The 20,065-nt window shown below is 33.8% G+C and overlaps 1 protein-coding gene across 1 annotated transcript in view; it reads right to left on the bottom strand.

Moving 5' to 3' along the window:
* Positions 1–20,065, bottom strand: part of CNTN5 (contactin 5) — a 1,383,122-nt gene that overhangs the window by 314,194 nt on the left and 1,048,863 nt on the right. The window contains exons 10-13 of the mRNA XM_012454882.2: positions 16,828–17,009; positions 7,689–7,825; positions 6,430–6,559; positions 3,948–4,098 (exon numbers count right to left, since the gene is read on the bottom strand). Coding sequence (XP_012310305.1) covers positions 3,948–4,098; positions 6,430–6,559; positions 7,689–7,825; positions 16,828–17,009 — 600 coding nt within the window. The remainder of the gene's footprint in view (positions 1–3,947; positions 4,099–6,429; positions 6,560–7,688; positions 7,826–16,827; positions 17,010–20,065) is intronic.

The following is a 20,065-nucleotide window of genomic DNA, read 5'->3' as shown; positions in this document are numbered from 1 at the left end:
TATAATCCTTTGGATATATACCCAGTAATGGGATTGCTAGGTCAAATGGAATTTCTATTTCTAGGTCCCTGAGGAATTGCCACACTGTCTTCTGCAATGGTTGAACTAATAATGTTTCTTTTTTTCATAATCATTCATTATGATTATTATTATTTTTGAGACAGGGTCTTGTTCTGTCCTCCATGCTGGAATGCAGTGGCATGATCATGGCTCACCTAAACCACCCAGGCTCAACCCTTCCTCTTACCTCAGCCTCTTGCGTAGCTGGGACTACAGACATGCACCACCATGCCTCACTAGTTTTTTAAGGTTTTTTTTTTTTTCTTTCTGTAGAGATGGGAGTCTTGCTGTATTGCCCAGGCTGGTCTTCATCTCCTGGGCTCAAGTGATCCTTCCACCTTGGCATCCCAAAGTGTTTGGATTATAGGTATGAATGCTGCACTTGGCCTGTATGTTTCTTTTATAATATACTATTACATTAATTCCTTTTCCCCAATATAATATTATTATTTATTTTCTTATATAGAAACTGCCATTTGCTGTTTCAATAGTTCTTTGGAATGAACCTAAAACAGTAAGATTTTTAATGAAGGACAAGGCTAACTCATTCAACATTTTTGTCTCAATTGTTATAGGTTGGATGAATGGGGTACATATTTGATGTAGATCATCTGAATGATAACTATATTTATATTCCAATAAAATAAGTCATGATTTGAATCTGTACCCCCGATGTAAATTATATATTAAAAAATGACATAAACTTTTTGAAGCCTTAACAGTTTTCTGACACTTCTGTTTCCATTTAAATTCATATTTACAACTGTAATCAAATGGCTCGTATGCATTATAACAGAGGAACAATCTAAAATTTCCACAAGAAAATAAGTTGTCATTGTAACTGAGACTAGTTTTAAAGAAGATAAAATATATACATTTGAAATTGTTAAGTTTCTATTCATAAGTTTAGAAAGCACACTTTTTCAACTATATCTTCTTGTATTTTGGAATTCTTTCCATTGCTGTGTAAATCTTAGCCACTCATTTAATATTAAGTGTTATTTTTTTTTGTAGTGAACTAGATTTTTCTTCTTAGAACCTAGGACTGCCAGATACAGTAACAAGTCATTCAATAATACGAATGGTATTTTTTAAGTATGCCTGTCAATTTTAAGAATAAAAATGCACTGTATGTCTGAGCATTGGAGCACTGTTATTAAATAAAGCCAGTTTATTGACCTAAACATGTAGATCAAGGTAGCCAGAATGCTAAAGAAATGTGGCCGAGTCTTACTTTTACTTGAATAATTTTTTTTTTAACATATTAGCCTTCTTCCTAAAAAACACTTTGACCGGAAGTATTGACATTTAGAAAAAACTGAGTGATCTGAGTTTGAGGTCAATGTATCTTTCTCACTAACCTGAGTGGCTAGCAGTAAAGAAAGAGAGAGAAGTAAGAAAGCTGAAAAATTCACAAACTGTATTTTTCAACATCTGAAAAATAAAAAATTGAGTATGCTTATTTTGTAGTAATAGAAAACTCACAATTTTGTTACTTCTCTCAATATTTTTGCTTTGCTAAAAGAGATCCCACCTAATTTTTTAAACTCACAAGGTGACATTTGTGAACAGTTGATAAAGAACATTCTTATTGTGAAATGAACTAAATAGGACAAACCTCACATGCCACCCACAAACATAAAACAAAGTCATGCATTTCAGATAGAATGTCTTGCATAGATAAGCCATGTATATTTTCATGACACTGTAAACTTCTTAATACATTCAGAAAAAATAACCTAGCAGTGTAAACTATTCGTTCTTACTAAGCAACAAGTTTCTTCCTCTTTAATTAGGTTTGTGAGGTTTTTTTAAAAATCATATTTTTTGTGAGCAGCAATCCACTAATATTCAATCATTATTTGAGCAATTCAATCATAGGCAACAATGATCTCACAATTTATCATTTGCCCCCCCACTCGAGAATGAGATATTCTTTTTAAAAACAAGATGTACAACTTTGGGACTCAGAACATGATACCCCAGAATACGGCACTGAATACTTTGACCTGAAAAGAAGATTGAAAGGACCTTGGAAGCAGGGTCTTTTTAAACATAACCCATCTGTCTGTTTCCCACTCATCTTTTTCTGTTGAAGAGAATGATAGAAACCAGAATTTCTTTCCTCCAAGGGAGATCATAGAAACTATAACTTCTCTTCCCCAAAGCACGCCATAAAACCTAGAAAGATTGACCTTCTCCCTGGAATTATCTCATGTGACAGGTGACTTGTCCTACACCTGGAGGAAAGGAATACCACACAAAAAGGCCAAGAAGAAAAATCTGAACAGAGAGGTCTTGCTGGCTTTCCCCTCTCAGTCTATAACCATTAGCTCACATCGTTTTCGTCCAATATTTCTACAGGGCTCTCTATTCTTCATTGGCCTTAAGCATAAAAAGAGTTTTCTCTAAGTTTTTGGGTCTTCATTTCTGAAGGCCCCTGTGTCATAAAACTTTGATTAAAAAAATGCGTTATGTTTTTCTCTTGTTAACCTGTCTTTTGTTATGAGTGTTAGCCTTGACCATCACGTTAGGTCTTTTGTTATGAGTGCCAACAATGACACATCCCAATCCCAGGAGATCACTGTTTCCAGGAAGCACAGATCTTCGGGTCTAAACTGAAGCCAGTAATTCCACAAACTATTGCATCTGAGACAGACTATTTAAATCAGTGTTTCTCATATTTGATGGAAAACAAAAATACTCTATATTTTTTTAATTTTTCAAAATGTTTCAAAATTACTTAAGGAATTATTCAAGTGAACCACTAATGCAGACTTATTTTAATTACATTTTATGTAGATTTGGACAAATATAAACCAAGTCATAAAGTCCTTATACTTCTAGATCAATTAAAAAAACATAAATTTAAAATTCAATTAAAAATGTAAATAATTAAAAAAGTTAAAATTAAAAATTTTAATTTAAAAATTTAATTTAGAATTAAAAATTTTAATTAAAAAATTTAATTTAAAATTAAAAATTTTAATTAAAAAATTTAATTTAAAATTTAAAAATTTAATTTTTAAATTAAAAAATTTAATTTTTAATTTCAATTTTAAAAATTTAATTTTAAATTGAAATTTTAAAATTTAATTTCAATTAAAAAATTTAAAGTTCAATTAAAAAATGTAAATAATCCTATATAATATGATTTTGGTATAATAGCGGATACTATTTTGTCAAAGCTGAATCACCATTAGTAACACCAATATGTCAATAATGGTAGGACACAAAACATTTGAATTTGGCACACATATTACCATGTGATGATTTGATTCCCTCATGATTTTTTCTCCCTTTGTACTCCCGTGATGTCCTTTGGCTTTACTTGCCAAAGACAAATGTTTACATATTACATATTCCTCTGCTCATTTCTCATTAGCCTATGGCACGCAAAGTAATCCTATACTATTTTGCATAAACATGATCTAGAAAAAAAGATAAGCATTGGCATAAATATCACATGAAAGTATTCTGTCATGATTATCCAGAAGATTCATGTATGTTTTTATGATTCTTATCATTAAAATCAAATTAAAACACAACCCTTAAAAATTATCACAGATACTTTGTAGACGTCCAAAACACAGAAGATGAAAAACAGCAAGGAAAAAGCAATTAGCTTAATGAAAGTGTACTTTCTTCAAAACCAAGTGAAATTTCCAACTTGTACTAAAACCCTGTAGAAGCAAAGACGACTGACCAATCTGAAGTCAAACTTTGGGTCCTTATAAAATCGCTGTCTATATAGAAAACCATGTATCTATCAGTTCATAAAATATGTCTCAAGGTACTATAAGACTCGGTCTTGCATACTTTGTATGTGTCACCTGCACCCTCAAGAAAGTGTAATGTTAACTTTGAATTATGAAATAGATTCTAACCTTTTGTTCTCTCTAACTGCTCTGTCTCCTTTCTTCCAAGAGATGGTCGGTTTTGGAGAGCCTTCGGGTGTGCACTCTATGACAACTTCTCGGTCTTTGGTAACAATTATCGTTTTTTTCAGTTGGTTCAGTGCAAAAGTGGGAGCTGCAGCTATTAAAAAAATAAATGTTAGTTCTATCAGAAGCAATAACAATAATCTCTAACGGATGATTCATCAAGATTTTGTAACTTTTTCTTCTGGGATGCATTTCTCATAAAATCATAGTATATCTCCCTGTGAAAAAGGCACTAGCTCAAAATTTCACTTATTATTAATTGATATTTATCTGACTACAAGGTATTTCAAACAATGATGGGGTGATTTAATACAATGTGGGATCTGCAGATAAAGGCTATTTCAAAAAATGACATGCTTTAATTATGATTACCAACTTCAATTATGAAAGACTAGTGAATGACTTTGGCAAAAGAGCAAGAGGTTAACCAGGAGAGTCCATCTGGGCTTCCTTTGGAAAGATGGAGGTGACCTGTGAAAAAGACAATCCTGTGTCTTCTGTTTCCTACCTATGAATCTGAATTTATTTTGTATATTACTTTAATATTATACAAAATTGAATGTTTTATATAATGCATTGTTTAAAATTTAATTTTTAAAAATTGAATTATTTTAATTTCAGTCAGCAATTTTATTTTATTTGTAGTAATTATTCACTTAGGTCTGATCATTAATATCAATATTGCATATACCATAATTTTTATCAAAAGACTTTTGAATCTAACAGAGAACCTGAAAGACGTCTACGGGTCTACAGTGTCTGTGACATTTATTTTTACCAATCTGATGATATTATATATATTTTATATTATAAACATAAATATATCATCATAGAGCAATATAATGCATTTCACAACATATAAAAAGATGATACATCTACAAGTGAGATAAGTTAAGAGATTTTTTAAAACAAAAGGAATTGGCCAGGCATGGTGGCTCACATCTGTAATCCCAGCACTTTGGGAGGCTGAGGTGGGCAGATCACTTGAGGTTATGAGTTTGAGACTAGCCTGACCAACACAGTGAAACGGCATCTCTACTAAAAATACAAACATCAATCAGGTGTGGTCGTGGGCACCTGTAGTCCCAGCTACTTGGGACCTTGAGGTAAAGAGAATTGCTTGAACCTAAGAGGTGGAGGTTGCAGTAAGCAGAGATGGCATCACTGTACTTCAGCCTGAGTGACAGTGAGACTCTGTCTCAAAGAAAAATAAATAAATAAATAAATAAATAAATAAATTTATGGGGAGATAGTTGCAGGTAACTTTTTTTTTGCCTACTGGGAATAGAATTTACAAAAAATAATTTTGAAAATATTTCTCATGAATTATAAGGGTTTGAGAATGTTTCAGGGCTATTAACTAGGTGAAGGCTGAATAGCCTTTTCATTCAGTGCTATTATAGTGTGAGTTGACAAGAAAGTACATTAATATTTGATTGATTAGAATGAAGAAGATTGAAAGGAAGAATCCTGTATCTATTTTGGATAGATGTGTTGCAACGTGGAGAAATTTTTACTGCAAACATTCATAATTCAACAAATTGCCTTATGATGTATTACAATTAGCTGATATGTAAATGGTAGGCTCCAAGATTCCTGAGATCTTTGGTATTTCTCTTTAGTTATGCTTTCAGAATTTAAATGGGGAATAGAATGTACACTTGGGCTTCTGTCCACTTTGGAAAGACAATAAGTTAGTATATTTCTTTACTTTTCAAACATCCTAAAACCAGTTTAGGAAACCATCAAAGTAGGAAAAGTAAAATTCATTCCAATGGCTCATATAAGCTCATTCTGGGTAGTTTATTTCACTGGACTGATTCTCTCCTGTAGTCTTTAAATAGTGAAGTAGTGAAGAAATGCAGTGCCTGGGTTACATTCTTATCAAGGATGTGACCCTATGAGATTGTAGTGCCTGATGTCAGGATGCCTTTCTCTCTTATGTAAGGATGGTATTAGTTGATGCCCCATGAGGAGGCAGTGATTTAGCCAGGAGTCTTGTCCACACAGCTACTGGCAGGAGATGCCTGGGGAAACTATTAAGCATTGCTATGGGAGCACGGACAGGTTGCTGGAATTCTACATTCTCATCTCCTACCCTCAAGGCATTCTTCCTTGGGAGTTAACATATATTTCTTTATGTGATTTTTTTTTTAAAGTGCCATAGCAAAGGCGTATTGTGTAAACCTTTTAAGATTAAAACTAAAGTTAGAAAAACCATATGAACAAATAGTCATGGGACAAACTATACATAATATTAACCTGTCTACTAAAGTTAAAAAAAAAATCAGCAACACATAGTATTTCTTTTCAAGCCATAAAATAGGTTTTTACAACCACATCATAAAACTTCAGTGTAGTAAAAATTAGAGCATGAAAAGAAGCAAGGTTTCTATTTCGATTTATTTACTTAGAAATTGCATACCTAGAATCTTCAGCTCAGCACTAGCGTAAATGGCTCCATACTTATTTTCAGCCAAACACTGATACATTCCAGCATCTGATTGATTCACATTGTGGATCATCAATACTCCATTAACCATCTCAACCCTACTCTGTAATGAAATTAAAAACATTAGATCCAGAAAGTAAACAAATAACAGGGATTTTACAGGAATTCTGTCCTAAACTAAGAAAAAAGTTTGCAATTAATGCAGTTAAACATTATTTGGCCACTTAGCAATGTACTGTTCATTATTTTATTAAAACATGCCTCTTGTAAATTATAATTATTTATTGGTTAAAAAAATTATAAAGATATGTTTCTGTAGTTATTCTGACAAGTTTTACTTTTGGTTTTGTTTCTAAAGTGAGGCGCCTTTTTTTGGTACACTAGTTGAGCTTGTGAAATGTAATCAGCAGATGATGCTTTTATTTGCATTCCTTCTACGAAAGGAAAGAAGGATTCACATACTAGAAAGGATCGAGGTTGTAGACACATGAGATCAAGGTTAAAAACAGCCCAAGTCATAAGAACAATCCCTTTACTATATTGATCAAATCAGGAGTTTGCCATATTCCCTCACTTCCCAAAAAACTAACAGAAATAGAAAACTGCCTTGTGACTAGATTCTAGATAAAATTATTGGTCAGACAATATACTTCATTTTCAAAAGAAAGTTAGTATAAAAGACAAAAAATGGAGCATGTGCAAAGTAAGGTAACCTTAAGTCAAGAGCGTATTTCAAAAATAAACTTTAAATTTAAAGTACTGTTAAACAACCAGATGTCTTGTCTACTTAATGCCAAGCAAATCATAAAAAAAAAGAATCTCAGTGCACATTGCTTTGATTATCTAACAAAGATACCAAGTAACATTAGATGATATCTAAAAGGCAGCTGGAAATGGAAATAAGTCTATGATAATCATTGACAGCTTCAGTAATTTATAGGATTGAAAACATTTTAAAGAAATACTGTATTACTAAAATAATATAATGAGGTAATTAAAATAAAAAATACTTATATATTTATGTTTCTCATATTAAAATTTGTGACTACTGTATCTCAGACATTGAGCTAAAGTCTCCCTTAATCCCTGTACATTCATCTTTAAAACAAACGTGTCCTATTTTATGAATCAGAAACAGGAAAAAGCTTTCAGTAAGACTAAAGAAGCCTAGTTTGTCCTGTGTGAAATCTTGCTAAAATTACAGTAGAACAGGTAATAGCTCCCAACGGTACCTGAGGTGAGAGGGGTACTCCATTCTTCAGCCACCGATACGTGGGTCTGGGTTTTCCAGTAGCCTTACATTCCCATCGGAGAGGGCTCCCACTGTCTAACTGAGTGTCATTCAGTTTTTCTACCCAGTGTGGGTAGGCTGTAAGTATGTAAGCAGTAAACAAGGATGATTTCATTTCTCAAACACTTCACCAAATTTAAAATTCACACAGAAAAATTCATTGTACTTTTTTTAAAGCAGTTCATTCAACCATAGGTATTTTGAAGAAGATGGCATTGCATTACGCACAAAATTCTATTTCCTGTACCAAAAAGATAGCAGTGAAGATATTGTGAGGATATAAAATGCTTTTTAAACTTTGCAGTCTTCTTATTTTATTTTATTTTTTTGACTTTAAGTGGTTTAATTATCCCCAAGGCACCTGAACCGGTGTAATAGGAAGTCAGGTGCTAGAGTCAGTGCTCTTTCAATGTAGCAGGGGAGCATTCACACAGGTAGAAATACACCAGCTTGCGTTATGAAGTAACTACTCAACTTGCATGTGTTTATATATCCTGAATGACTTTGGAAAAATAATTTGTGAATCCAGATTTTAGTGCATAATTTTTCTTTATTTACATTCTTGCAATATAATCTTTTTTAAGTTTGCAAAATTGTTACAGAGGAAAAATTCTTTTATGAAGAATGAGATACTGTTGTAATTGTATTAAGATACAAGTTAAAGTTCCTTTCCACTATTAGCCAATTTTTAAGAAAAAAAAATTTGAATAATGTTGACTCTTTCTCTACAACTATTCTGTTCAAAACAGTCAAAGAAATACATATAAAAATATTGCACTGAAATTATTATTTCTCTCTAACAACATTTTTGTCAAAACTATAAAATATTTCTATGTGCTAGTGAGGGCTTTGATCATTCATTCATTTGTATGTTCATTCATCTCATACTCCACAGTCCTTGTTTGATCTTAGAGGCCACTAAGAATACAGAAACAGCCAGCTTTTACATTAAGGAGTTTTTCCCGGGGTAGAGGTGTTCTAATGTCATTGCCAAGGAAAAGGAGAGCATATGAAACAAGATGTTAAACAACTGCATGTTGCACCCAGCATGGTGGTTCATGCCTCTAATATATGGAATTTGAGAGCCCAAGGCAGAGGGATTACTTTAGCCTGGAGTTCAAGACCAGCCTAGGCAACATGGTGAGACCTTGTCTCTACTAAAAATAAAAAACATTATCCAGGTGTGGTAGTGCATGCCTATGGGCCCAGCTAGTTGGAAGGTTGAGGCAGGAGGACTGCTTGATCATGGGAGGTTGAAACTGCACTGAGCCATGATCATGCTACTGCATTCCAGTTTGGGTGACAGAGTGAGAATCTGTCTCAAAAAGGGAAAATAAAAAAATAAAGAAAACTACACAAGCATGTCACAATAGTGGGTATAAAGGAGTAGCAGATGTCCCAAGCCAAAGCCAGTTTAGAAGGGAAGATAAAGAGCAAGAAAGAACTCACATTTGTTAAATGTTAGCCCTAGTCATTACCATGTCCTAGACACTGAGCAAATTCTCAATTCATCTCTGTAATATTCATCCTTAAAACAAATATGCCCTATTTTATGAATCAGATAACTTTGAGTTAAAGAAATTTACCCAAGGTCACAAAATTAGTTACTTGTTTCTAAGTGGGAATTTTGTTTTTATTACCTTATTGGTCTTTTAGCAAATATACTCTGGACTTTAGAAGCCCCAGCACAGCATAGTCAGGACTTGTAGACCTTGGCATAATATATTCTGTGATTCAGCTTCTAAGTCTGGAAGCTATCATTCAAAAATCTTACCATAGTGAGTTTCAAATAGTGATCATGATTTTTGTACCTACCTTCTGAAATTATCTCTTTGTCGTTATGTGTCATATATGGTAAACCACTGATAGGAGTGGTGAGATACACAAATATTAAACTCTACTTTTACATGTGGGTTTTCTGTAAACTTTACTACTCCGACAGGATACTTTATACTATGCATGACTCCTGTAAGCCAAACAACTGGTGTCTTATCTCCCAACACACATTGTATTTTGTTTAAACTGTTCGCTCTATATACAATGTTCTACTTCAATTCTCCGTCTCTTTTAATTCTACTAATAATTCAGCATTTACTCTAAATTAAGCAAGATGTATTAATCATAGCCCCAAAGAAGAGTCATGTGCACCTCCTCTGAACACCTGTAGTTCGTATTCATTTGGAAAATATTCATGTAGTAGCTTGTTACCTTTCTTCTGTTGTTGATTTCAATTGTTATTAAATATTTTAGTTGGTTACAGTTTGACAATCAGCTAGACAGTGAGATTAAAAGCAGAGATGACTCTACACATAAATTTATTTTAGACAAAACAGTGTCCTGCATATAATAACTGATTATAAGATATTTATTAGACCTGTTTATCTGTCTCTAAATGTACTGTGGCTGTGAGCCTTTAAAAGAAATTCAAAACAGATCTTTAAAAGTTATAGAAATGAAAAGCTAGAAAAGAAAGAACTGTTAAAATATTCAAGTAAAAACAGATTTGACATCTGAGAAAACAATCCATCTGAAATTGGAAGAAAAAAAATGTTTCTTCAAACTTCTTTTCGAAAACTCTGTAACGTGGCCTAATTTAGAGTCCTGATTCCAAAACAAATTTGTCATAGGAATCAAACATATGATTAATGGCATTAATATGAATATGAGTTAATTCTTTCTTAATTTTTTTTGGGACACCATTATAGGTACAGTGCTTACTCTGAGGATACAAACATAAATATGCCACCATATCTGTTTGCTATTAGCTCAAACTCTAGTGGGTGAGAGGCCATTAAGATGTTATTCAGATTAACTCTACCAGTAATTCTACAAGGAAAAGTATCCTGTTACACTGCCCTCAAAATTTTAAAAATACTATCAATTTGTCAATTCTTGACAGGTAAAAGACAGATGGATGTTGTTTCATATTTTGTTGCTATAAATACTGACCATACCTGGTTTGTGAATCTTTTGTACCAAGCTATGTTGTTATGCATAAGATTTATACGTCTGTAGCTTTATCTCTATCTATGATGCATAATAGAAAAAAAAATCCTGAAACAGTGTAACTTGGTGATGTCACTTGGCTGCTTCTTAAGACGCCATATGCAGTTAGCATATATAAACTGCTTGTTAATTGACTTAACATAAAAGCTTTGAAGCAAGTCCAAATACATACATAAGCACAAAAACGCATATACATATACACACAAACATACACACAGACACACATACAAGTGGAATTTGGGTTGTAGATCATGTTACAACGAAGTTAAGCTCCACATTAGAGAAATAAGTTCAATGTCATCATTGAATAAACATTAATAACATTAAGGCTATGGGAATTTATGAATTACTGTCCTTCACAAAATACCTGGAAAATGTAGGTTGTGTTCAATGCTAGATCGGATTGACTTTTTATATATGTCTTTTTACACTGCAAGATATTTTATAAATGACTAGGTCTATACTATATGGACTTACTGATAAGATTTTTAAAATAAAAAATTAAAGACTGGATTAAGGCCTGAAATAACTAAGAGAGTGCAGTACTTGCAAGATTCTTACAAAAACAACCAAATTACTGGTCACATAAAATCAGAAACATAAAAGGTTACATTTAAACTTCTTTTCTTTTTTTGGCAGAGGATTGCAAGTAACTAAAGGGCATTGGCTCTGGCTTCTGAATAATAACATGGGGTGAGCAGACACCAAGACGTGGTCTGCATTATGGAGAGTCATCTATCTGGGAAAGAAAAATCGCGGGCTGGGCCGCATGTAAAACAAACATAATAACTTTTGAAAATCTAGCTTTTGTCAAGCTACCTATTTTAGGGTGTGGAAAACTGAAGAGACATATGGCACTTTAAACCCAGGAGCTGTGAAAGCCTCACCAGATGCACTGTACTTATGTAATACACTTGAGCTCAGATCAGTCTCTGGGTTCCATTTTATAAAATGCTAAGCAGATGTTCATAAAGAAAACTCTTGCTTATTATCTCTTGTCATTAGAAATTCTGTAACTCTCTACTGACAAATGCTAAGTGTTATCGGCCTCCTCTGTTGCTTCTGTACTCTTAGGTATTGAGGAGTCAACATATTTTATCTGCAGAGATCACTTTCAATATTATGACTCTCAGCTGTGGGCCAATGAGAGGTAATGTGTTATAATGGAGAGATTATACAGTCGGGGGTGAATATGGGTTCAAATTCTAGTACTACCACGCCCTTGCTCTATTACATGGCTAAGAATGAGTTATTTAACGGTAATGAGTCTCAGTTGTAAGCTATAGATGGTAATTCCTGTTTCAGTGAGCTACTATGATGACAGAAGATAATATATGTTGGTTACTTCCCCCCACCAATCCATTGCCCATGTGTAATGTTCAAGTTCGTTTTCTGGCAACTGTGAATGTACATATTGGCATCACTTTCATAGTAACAGTAGAATTCAAGACAAGAAATTTTTCTCCAAAAAACAGGACTGAAAACTGTCTTTGGGTAGGAAATTACTAACCAAGAATCTACAATTTTATATCACTTCCTAGAGTAAATCTTTAATATATTTTAATAGCCAAAACATCTTTAAGGATCATGCCTAACATAGATAAACAGTATTTTGTAGAAAGGAAAAAAGAATAAAAATTAATGGCAAAGATATAAACATATCGCACAGTTTTCTCTATCATTAATAAAACGTGAAGTATAGTATATACTAAGCAGAACTTATCTGCTCTCCATTCCATTCTTACCTCATGCCTTAGCTCAGGCTCTCATTGTCTCACTGAGAAGTAGCATGCTATACTTGGGGGTGGAGGTGGGAGCTGAATTCTGGTGTCACTGCCAGTTTAAGTTGGATTCTGTTTCTACTATTTGTTATTAATGGGTCCTGGGGTAACAAGTTTCTTAGTATTTTGAGGCCTAGGTTCGCCTCTGTCCAATGGGAGTCCTAACACCTAAGGGTTATTGTGAGTGAATGTATGTAAAGCACCTCGTAGTATAGTAGTGTCTAGAAGATAAGCTCTTGGTAATTGTTAGTTCCTTTCATTAGTTCCTTAGTCTTTCCTGACTTTCAACTATTTTTCACAGTGGATATGGTAAAATGATGTGCATACCTAAGCATTAATCTTTATAACAGTATAGAATCATAATAAAAATTATCCATTGTGTGAACAGAATTCATAGTGCTAGATAAAAAAATAAGAAACACAAAAAATAGTCTGTTTTGAAAGAGCTTACAATCAAATCACAGATGATAGAAGTCATTAACATTTGTGAGGATACCTTCCAGAGATTTTATGAAGATAAAGAAATCTGTAACCCCACTCTACACTGAAAATGAAACTGTATTCCTTTACTGGATATTTAGTACAGTGCAACTTGTTTTTCATCTAAGCATTCTGGTTACAGGTATATTTTAATACTGATACAATCCTAGTCGAAATAGCAAATATAAACTGTCTAGAGATCATAGTGACTGTCTTTATAGAGTGACAAATTACTAGTTGGTGGGGCACATGATACATATTTAAACTCACAGGTCACACATCTTTATATAATAAGATTTTTTTTGTACATAAAATATTTCCCATTTCAAGAACTCCTTACAATATAAAAATGCTTAAATGATGTTTGTCTTTTCTGCCTCCATCTTTTACCCTTCAATTACCCCTTCCTTCCTTACTTTGTTCTTCATTTCTTTTGTCATTTTTTCATTCCTTTTCTTTTTAATTGAGAACTTTACCAAGTAAGAGTTCCACTTTTATTAGAAATATAAAAACAAAATTGTGTATGATGAGTCAAAACCAGCTCTTTTAGTCAATCATCAGAATCTAGAGAGGACAGAAATAACCAAAGAAATGACTTAGCCCATGAAAATCCTATTATCAAGAAAGGTATACTATGTGGAATATTTATGCAGATTATTCTAAGGTTTGAATTATTTCCAAAATTTTATATTTTAATTTTTGCTAGTTTTATTTCTTTTTTATGAGTGTTATTTTTAAGACCTATTTATGTTATATTAGACATGTAAGTATAACCTTAATTTTAATATATTTAACTACCATGGATTTCTTTATGTTGTATCATTTGTTGCTTTATATTTACAATGTAGACACCGAGTTAAAAACAGTAAAATATGTGGCTTAAATTTATGTCTATCATTTATATAGCACTCACTTTTATGATGCTTTCACCAGAAAAAGGGACTATCCCCGGTTCACATTTTAAAACTAATAGCTAAGCATAAGCAATACTGCAATTGCACTTTCAAGAAAAATCTGTGCTACAGGAAAGATCATGTTTTCAGTACTCTGTGTATATTGACCATTTGGATAAAAAGGGTAGCTTCTACTTCTAACAGATAGCGCCCCAATTACAGAGCTTAATTCATTTTATTGAGAGAAGATTCTAAATATAAACCATGCATACAATGAAACATCCATTCATCATGCTACCCATATCTACTGCCAGTCAGGTGGAAATGATGGCCAAGATCCTATCTACATTTCACAGAGTTTGATGGGGAGGAAAGCCCTCATGTCAAACATGACAGTTTTAAAAGTACAAAAGTTGGATGAATAGAAGATAACTGAGATACTTTTATTTTTTATTTGTAATATTTTTTGAGACAGGGTCTCACCGGGCTGGCTCACTACCGTGTTGACTTTCTGGGCTCAGGTGATTCTCCCACCTCAGCCTCCAGAGTATCTGGGGTCACAGGAGTGCACCACCATGCTCAGATAATTTTTTGTATGTTTTTTAGAGACAGTTTCAGCTGCTGCGGCCTCCCAAAGTGCTAGAATTTCAGGTCTGAGCCACTGCACCTGGCCACTGAGATACTTTTAGAAGTGAAATAGGACACTGTTCATAATTGTCCCAGGGCAACAGATGCAAAGTGGGATTTTCTAGGGCAAAGCCAGGTGTATGGCCTCCTGATAGAGGTTGGTAGGAAGCCACCCTAAACACGGGCTAAAGTAAGAGTTCACATGCTCTCAAGATATCTTCCCCACCTGTCACAAATATATGCCAAGTAGCTAACCGGGCCAAGCTGGCCCAGTTTCTCTAAGGAACAATCTAGATGTTTTTTTTCTATTCAAAGTGATGCACACTTTAGGCAGGTATGTCTTTTCCCAGCTGGTCTACAGTGCATGACAAGGACAGCTCAGGTTGTTTAAGTAGCACTTTTTCACTAAAATGCACACCAGTAATAGGGAGTGAAAGCATTTTCTTATTTATTTATTTATTTACATTTCTGGCAACAGTCGTCATTATCTATAAATTAAGTAGCTGGGGTTAAGGGAGGAGCAAGTAGAGATGTGCTATATAAGAGCCTCAGTCCCCAGAACACACAATCTAATCCTATTTAGATGAGGGCCGTTCTTCAGAACAGAGAGAAATGCTATTTTCCTCTGATAGCCTTCAGAGTAACAAGCATGCTTTACATTATTTGTGACTTTCAGTAGGAAAGTTCTGGTCGAACACTTGTCTTTCAGTATCAGATTTCTATCTGAACAGAGGGATGGTAATATTTCAAACCGTTGCTGTGAGAATAAAATCACCATGTTTTTAACAGTAATCTTTGCTCCACTGGGATACACAACTTTTTTTTTCCTCTATGACTAGAGAACTGTCTTCATGATCTGTACAAGGAATTATGAACGGTTATAAACTTTGTGGATTTCATCCAAATACAATATTCATGGCCTAAAAACAATCAAGCAGTGCTAATATTTCAATTGTAGAAATTTTCAAATGGCTATATCCTTTTCTTCCAGGATGTGTTCCCCTGCTTACCCTTTACCTATCCTCGCTAAAGCTTTCCCTGACTTCTCTGAGTAGGATGCAGTAGACTCTGTATTCCCATAGTCCTGTCACATGCCCTTATCACTGCACACAGAATGCTCCACTCTTGTGTAGGGTTTGCTTTTGATCTAGTCCAGTGGATCATGAGTTACTTCAAGGCTCTATTGCTAGCATGCAGAACAGTAGGAGGCACTTAACAAACATTAACTGTATCAATGAATGAACAGATAAAATGTGTTATGCATAATCAATTTGGTTAGAATGCTAAATTCCTAAAGGAGTTGTTAAAGATGGAGAAAGACTGCCTGAATTCAGATATTAATATTTTAAAATACTTTTTAGGAGTTCCTATAAAGGGCATCAAGCTTTTAGAACTGATCTTGAGATACAGGGACAGTCATGGTTTCCTGGAGGAATCAGCCGACGTGAAATTTGGAAATCCATCTATTCGAAGCATCTGTATTTGCTTCTATCAATGCTCTAGCCTACTGCTTCTTTTTTTTTAGTGACTTCATCTAAAAATGAGAATACTCTAATTTGCCCATTACATATATTGTAAGTCAAATATGAAAAGTGCAAACAACTTTTAACTTTAGAAGATGAGACTACAACAACTTTTGAAACAGATTTTTCTGATTCTTACACATAACCTGGTTGACTGGCATTTTGGAACAATAATAAACACTTGCAGGCTGTAGGGGCTTATTTATCATACAGATATATTAATTTAGACCACAGGTCAGTAAACTTATTCTGAAAAATGCCCAACAGCAAATATTTGAGCCTTTGTAAGTCAGCTGGTCTCTGCCTGTATTTAATTCTGCCATTTCCAGGCAAAAACTGACATAGGTGATGTAAACAAGTGGGTGTGACTTTGTTCAAACATCATTTACAAAAAATGTCACCTGGGAAGGATTTGGTTGATGGATAATAGATTGGAAACTGTGATTCTGGCCAAGTTCTAGAATAAGGTAATAAGTTGTGTAAGATTTTTAACTTATCAGAGGATAGTGCTGGTGCCAGGAAAATAGCTCATTTTTAAGGACATAAATTCTGTATGCTGTACAAAGACACTGAGAACTCCCCATTCATTTATAATTTAAATCATGCCTTTGTGTAGGGTAACTTTACATGATGCCTTACCACACAAAAGAAGTATAATTATGAATTATTATTTGGTTTTAATGTATTTAACAAACAACAGTTAACGTTAATTTCCACTTTTAGTTTGACTTTTGGGACTAGAGCAATCATGCTTTGCTGAAAATACTTACTGTATACTTGTAATTGTCCACGAAAGGAATTTTTTCCACGTGAGTTTTCAGCTCTGCACTCATAAATGCCTGCATCATCCAGTTGTACATTCGGTATTTCCAGCACTGCCTGAGATTTCCGCAGACGTGCCTTGCTAGGAATATAACCATTAACCTTCATCCATGTGATTGTTGGAACAGGGCTACGACAGGGAAAAAAATACTGTTAATACACTTTCCACTGTTAGGAACACAGATTCCGTTATCTGGCAATTTCAGCACTTAATAGGCTGAGTGCAATAAAATATAATCACAATTAAGGACCATGTGCTGGTTGATATACTTCACTTTCCATGTGGGTTGTCTGGTAAGTAGTCAGATTATACGAAGATAGCTTCCTTTTCTTTCATATTTCAGGAAAGTAATTCAAAGACAATACAAATTGTAACCAATTACGATTTATTTTTAAAAACATTGTTATATTTTTGTAAATGACAAGAGTAATTTGGCAAAACTACTAATATGTGCTTATTGCAGTGAGTCAAACAAAAGGGTTATGAATTAAGTAAACTAAAAACTTGTCTTGCCACCAACCCTGCAAATCTTATTTTCTGGCCAAATAGCAAATGTAATGTACACATAATCCCCACTTCATCTCCATGAAGCATATGTTCACACATATAATGAGTTATTTTTGTTGTTTTTAAAATACAAATTTTGTATACTTGCTATTTTATTATTAAAAGATCATATTCAGTGAATATTTGCCTGGCTTATTCTGCTTAATAGTTGCATATTACTTCATTGTATAGATGTACCAGCTTTGATCAACTGTTCTCTTGTAGGTAAACATTGAACGCAGCTGCAGTATTTTTCTCTTTCTTTTTTTACAATTTTTTATTTTTATTTTTTGAGACAGAGTCTCGCTCTGTCGTCAAGGCTGGAGTGCAGTGGTGTGATCTCAGGTCACTGCAACCTCTGCCTCCCGGGTTGAAGCAATTCTCCTGCCTCTGCCTCCTGAGTAGCTGGGACTACAGGGACACTGCCATCATGCCTGGGTAATTTTTGTATTTTTAATAAAGATGAGGTTTCACCATGTTGGCAAGGCTGGTTTCGAAATCCTGACTTCAAGTGATCTGCCTGCTTTGGCCTCCCAAAGTGCTGCAATTACAGGCATGAGCCACCACGCCCCGCCTGATTTTTCTTTTTTAATCACTAAAAATCAATGTGCAACAACCTTGCACATATTTGATGTAGTATTGGTATTTTCTCTAGCAGTCATTCACAAAACTGGGTCTGACAGACAAAGGACATGCACATTTTTCATCTTAATAAGTACTGTCAAATTGTTTTTCAGTAATATAGTAGCACTTTCCCTACTATTGGTAATATGTGATACTGTTTCCCTCTGTTTGCCAGCATTGCATTTGATGAATCTGCTTAGTTTTGTTAGTATTCATAGGTTAAAAAAATTTTATTCCTTATTTAATATTTTCCCAAACTCTAAGGATGTGGAACATCTTTTCATAATTTTACTGGCCATTTGCATCTGCATTTCAGTGACTTGTTTATGTTGTTTTTCTTATTTTGCTAGCTTTTTATTTGCTTCTCTGTGGTCTTTAATTTCTTAGAGTTATTTGTGTTTGGGGCATCGGACTATTCTTCCCCAGTGTACTATCAGCTTATGATGGTGCCTGTAACACAATTTTAATAACATTTTTTGGGAAAAAAGAAACATGTCTATAGTTTCCTTCCTGACTTCTGATTTTTTTCTTGTTTAGAAAATTATCTACAAACCTAAGCATGTCAGTATTTTCTGAAGTATTTTTGGCAGCCTTTTCTATGGATCTTTCACGCATCTAGACAATATTGTTTATCGGTATGAGATAGGGAATGTAACTAATTATTTCAGCATCATTAAACAAGTAAAACTCCTTTTCCCACAATATTTAAAATGTTGCTTTTGTCATATACTTTGTTCCCACATACTTGAATCTGTTTCGGGCTTCTCAGTTCTGTTCCACTGATTTATTTAGTACTATTCCTATTTAATACACTTCATGCTTTGGACCCAGGTGACTTTTTCAGTTTGATTTCTCACTACTTCTTTCCAGATTTCCTGACCCAGAAACACATCCCTCTGTGTTTCCAGTCATATCTGTTAAAATGCTACCCATCCTTTGAGACGTGTCCTAAATGCCTCCCCTTCAGCAAAGTCCTAATTTATGCAGTCAGCTAGAATGTTTTCTTTTAAATAACAAAATGCTTTGCGTATCTTACTTATGTCTCTTGTAACTACCTACCGTGGATTATAACTGTTAAGTGTAAGATATTTTTCTTTTATTTTTTCCTATAGGATTGATAACAGTGTTCTCTATTATAAATGACATTATGATAAACACTCTTATGTATCTTGGAATACCTTTCTGCTTTATTGCTTCTGAATAAAACATAAAACTGAAGTTGCTGGATTAGGAGTTGGCAATTTTTGCTTGTTGATATAGGCACATGTAGTCAATAACCAGAAAGCATGAACTTTACATTTTGGAATATCTTTTACACCACTATGACATATTATTATTTTAATAGATGCTAGAATTTTTGCATATACTTAAAGGTGAGATTGTCTGTAGCTTATTAAGGTTGTTTGTGAGCTTATTCATTGGTGAGTTCATGGTTTGTTTACAGATGGCTTTGACAGATGCAGTATCATAATGATGAGTGACTGGTAAACAAACCAGAATATTCCTGTTTCCTGTATTCTATATCAACTTAAATTGTAGTGAAATTATATTTGCCTTCAAATACTGATAGGATTCTCACAAAGTTACCTGGGTCTGCTTCCATCAGTGGAGTTAGTTTTTTTGACTTTATTTTCCTTGACCGTATTGTTTAAATTTCTGGTTATGTCAACTTTGACAATTCACATTTCACTAGAATATCAACTATCATTCATAATTTCAATGTTTTAACAGCAAGTTATACAAATAGTAATTGTTTAGTTTAGAACAGTCTTAATCTCAGGCAGTTACACATTCTCGTAGTTAATTGTGGGTTCCACAGCCAGATTTATTGGGTATAGAGGTAGCTCTGCAACCACAAGTTACTTAACATTTCATTTTTTCAGTTTCCTCAATTGTAACATAAGGTGGAAATATTACTACTTATGTCAGAGAGTAGTTGTGAACCTTGAAAGATTGAAAGTGTCTGGCAAAAAGCAAGCAAAAAAACAAAACAAAACAAAAAAACAAACAAATAA

This window comes from Aotus nancymaae, unplaced genomic scaffold (assembly GCF_030222135.1).
Source record: "Aotus nancymaae isolate 86718 unplaced genomic scaffold, 86718_ANA_hifiasm-v0.15.2.pri h1tg000012l, whole genome shotgun sequence".
Classification (NCBI taxonomy): Eukaryota; Metazoa; Chordata; class Mammalia; order Primates; family Aotidae; genus Aotus; species Aotus nancymaae.
The sequence above is the reverse complement of the archived record's forward strand: the minus strand, read 5'-3'. Positions and strand labels throughout refer to the sequence as shown.